This window comes from Spea bombifrons, chromosome 2, assembly GCF_027358695.1.
Source record: "Spea bombifrons isolate aSpeBom1 chromosome 2, aSpeBom1.2.pri, whole genome shotgun sequence".
NCBI classification, from domain to species: Eukaryota; Metazoa; Chordata; class Amphibia; order Anura; family Pelobatidae; genus Spea; species Spea bombifrons.
Window position 1 is genome coordinate 66,426,833 of NC_071088.1, and position 1,830 is coordinate 66,428,662.

Consider the following 1,830-nt stretch of genomic DNA (forward strand, 5'->3'; position numbering starts at 1 on the left):
GCCTTCTAGATAACTGATGGTGACATTAGTGAATCTCAAAGCAGTAATAGCAACATAAACTGACAGATACCTTAGGCAGCGTGCTGAAACGGATATAGCTCCCTAGTAAGGTTTCATAAAGGGATAACCTTTGTAATCATTCTAAAAACAAAGCTGAGCTTTCTTTATCTTACTGTATGCCAGTAAAAGACAGCCTAGTACGTCAGTACACAGAATAGGCTTTGGCATTCTTAAGTTAAAGTAACTCTGCATGACTCAGGATTGGCGGAGCCACACTGTTTTCTAGGAAGCTGAAGTATTAGGTCAGTAGCGAATCATTTGCCATAGCTCAACACGCTTTCTCCTTCCTCCTGCTGCAAGGCAAGAATGATTGCGAAATAGCAGACAAAAGGTTTTTCTATAGGAGGATTAACATGCACGCAACCAACTCACGTCCAACAGCAGCAGGATGGGTAAACAAAATCAATGTGGTAGAAATCTATACTTTCTATACTTTAAAAACAAGCAGGAAGTGTAAAGCAAAAACAGAGAAAAAAACAAGACACAAGAAGTTCTGGAATGATCAAAGTTGCTTTATAAAGTTAAGTTTCAGTTTTCCATTCTATATGTACAAAGTGAAAAAAAAAATGAATGATGTCAGTTTTATAGAACTGGACGGTTCCCAAGTGTGTACACTGGTTTAAGTGAGCAGCTTGTACTAAGGGAGGAGGGAGTGGGGAGATCTGTTCTGTACTGATTGCAGTCCTTTATCCCCCTCCAAATGTACATCCTTACAGAAACTCTGACTCAGAACACAGCATGCAGACCCTTGCCAAGTTGGCCATATTTGGACTGGGATGTGTGTGTCCTCTCTTGGCATTTAACATACAGGAACATTAACAGCATTTATTTGCATTTACAAAGATAACTGAAAGTAAAGTAAAAGTATTTATGTCCCTAAATGAGTTTAAATAGATGTATTTACTAAGTATCTCTTCTAATAATCTTTGCCATAGAAATATTTGAAGCAGCTGGAATAATGCAGTATAATAATTTCAAAAAGGTCCTCAAATGAATACTCCAGTAAACTACGCGTCTGATGCAGTCACGGCTGCTGCCTTCAACTACAGCAATGGCCCCATACAGGACAAACCGAAGAAAGCAACATTAAGGGTATGTGGCCCTGCATGGCAAGTTCCGGCTTACCCGCTATACTCTAACTGAAAATCTCTCCTCTTAAAATTAACACACACTGATGATTCGGATCTAGAGGTTAGAAAGATCTACTGGTAGCAAGGGACAAGTGATCAAATCTGCATTACAAAAGGGAAAAGAAAACAGCAAACATACATTACCTTTCTTTGCCACAAATACACCTCTTATTTTTCACAGAAAGTTAACTTATATTGTGAAAAAATATTAAAAAAATAACTTAATATGATTTAGGGAAAAATGCTTTTAAAAATATCCCAGTTTATTTTGTCAATTGGTATTGAAACAGTTAATCAGGTCAATAAAGGTTCTGCTTAGTAGCATTGTCTTTTTTTCTGGCTTCACCCTCCCCTTTATTCCCAAGTTGCCAAGCCCTTATTTTGTCTTCTCTACAGAGAACTTTTTCTGTTGAACACGCTTGGCATAACTCTGTGCCATGGAGTTGATGATGGAGAGAATGAAATAAAACACCATAACAATCACCAGCTTCTCAAACGCCCATGATAGCCAGTTTTCCCCCTGCAGAAACAAAGGCACAATAGAGCATGGTGAGGTTATTAACGTACACTTGTATGTAAAGACATACGTCACCAGCTATCCCACCCATCCTGCTAAAGCTTTCTGCTTCCAATCAGTCAT

At 38.5% G+C, this 1,830-nt stretch overlaps 1 protein-coding gene across 1 annotated transcript in view; it reads right to left on the minus strand.

The window, feature by feature from the left end:
* Nucleotides 1-551: 551 nt before the first annotated feature.
* Nucleotides 552-1,830, minus strand: part of VMP1 (vacuole membrane protein 1) — a 75,092-nt gene continuing 73,813 nt past the window's right edge. Inside the window, exon 12 of the mRNA XM_053454595.1 lies at nt 552-1,710. Within this exon, the coding sequence (XP_053310570.1) occupies nt 1,567-1,710 (144 nt within the window). The 3' untranslated portion in view covers nt 552-1,566. The remainder of the gene's footprint in view (nt 1,711-1,830) is intronic.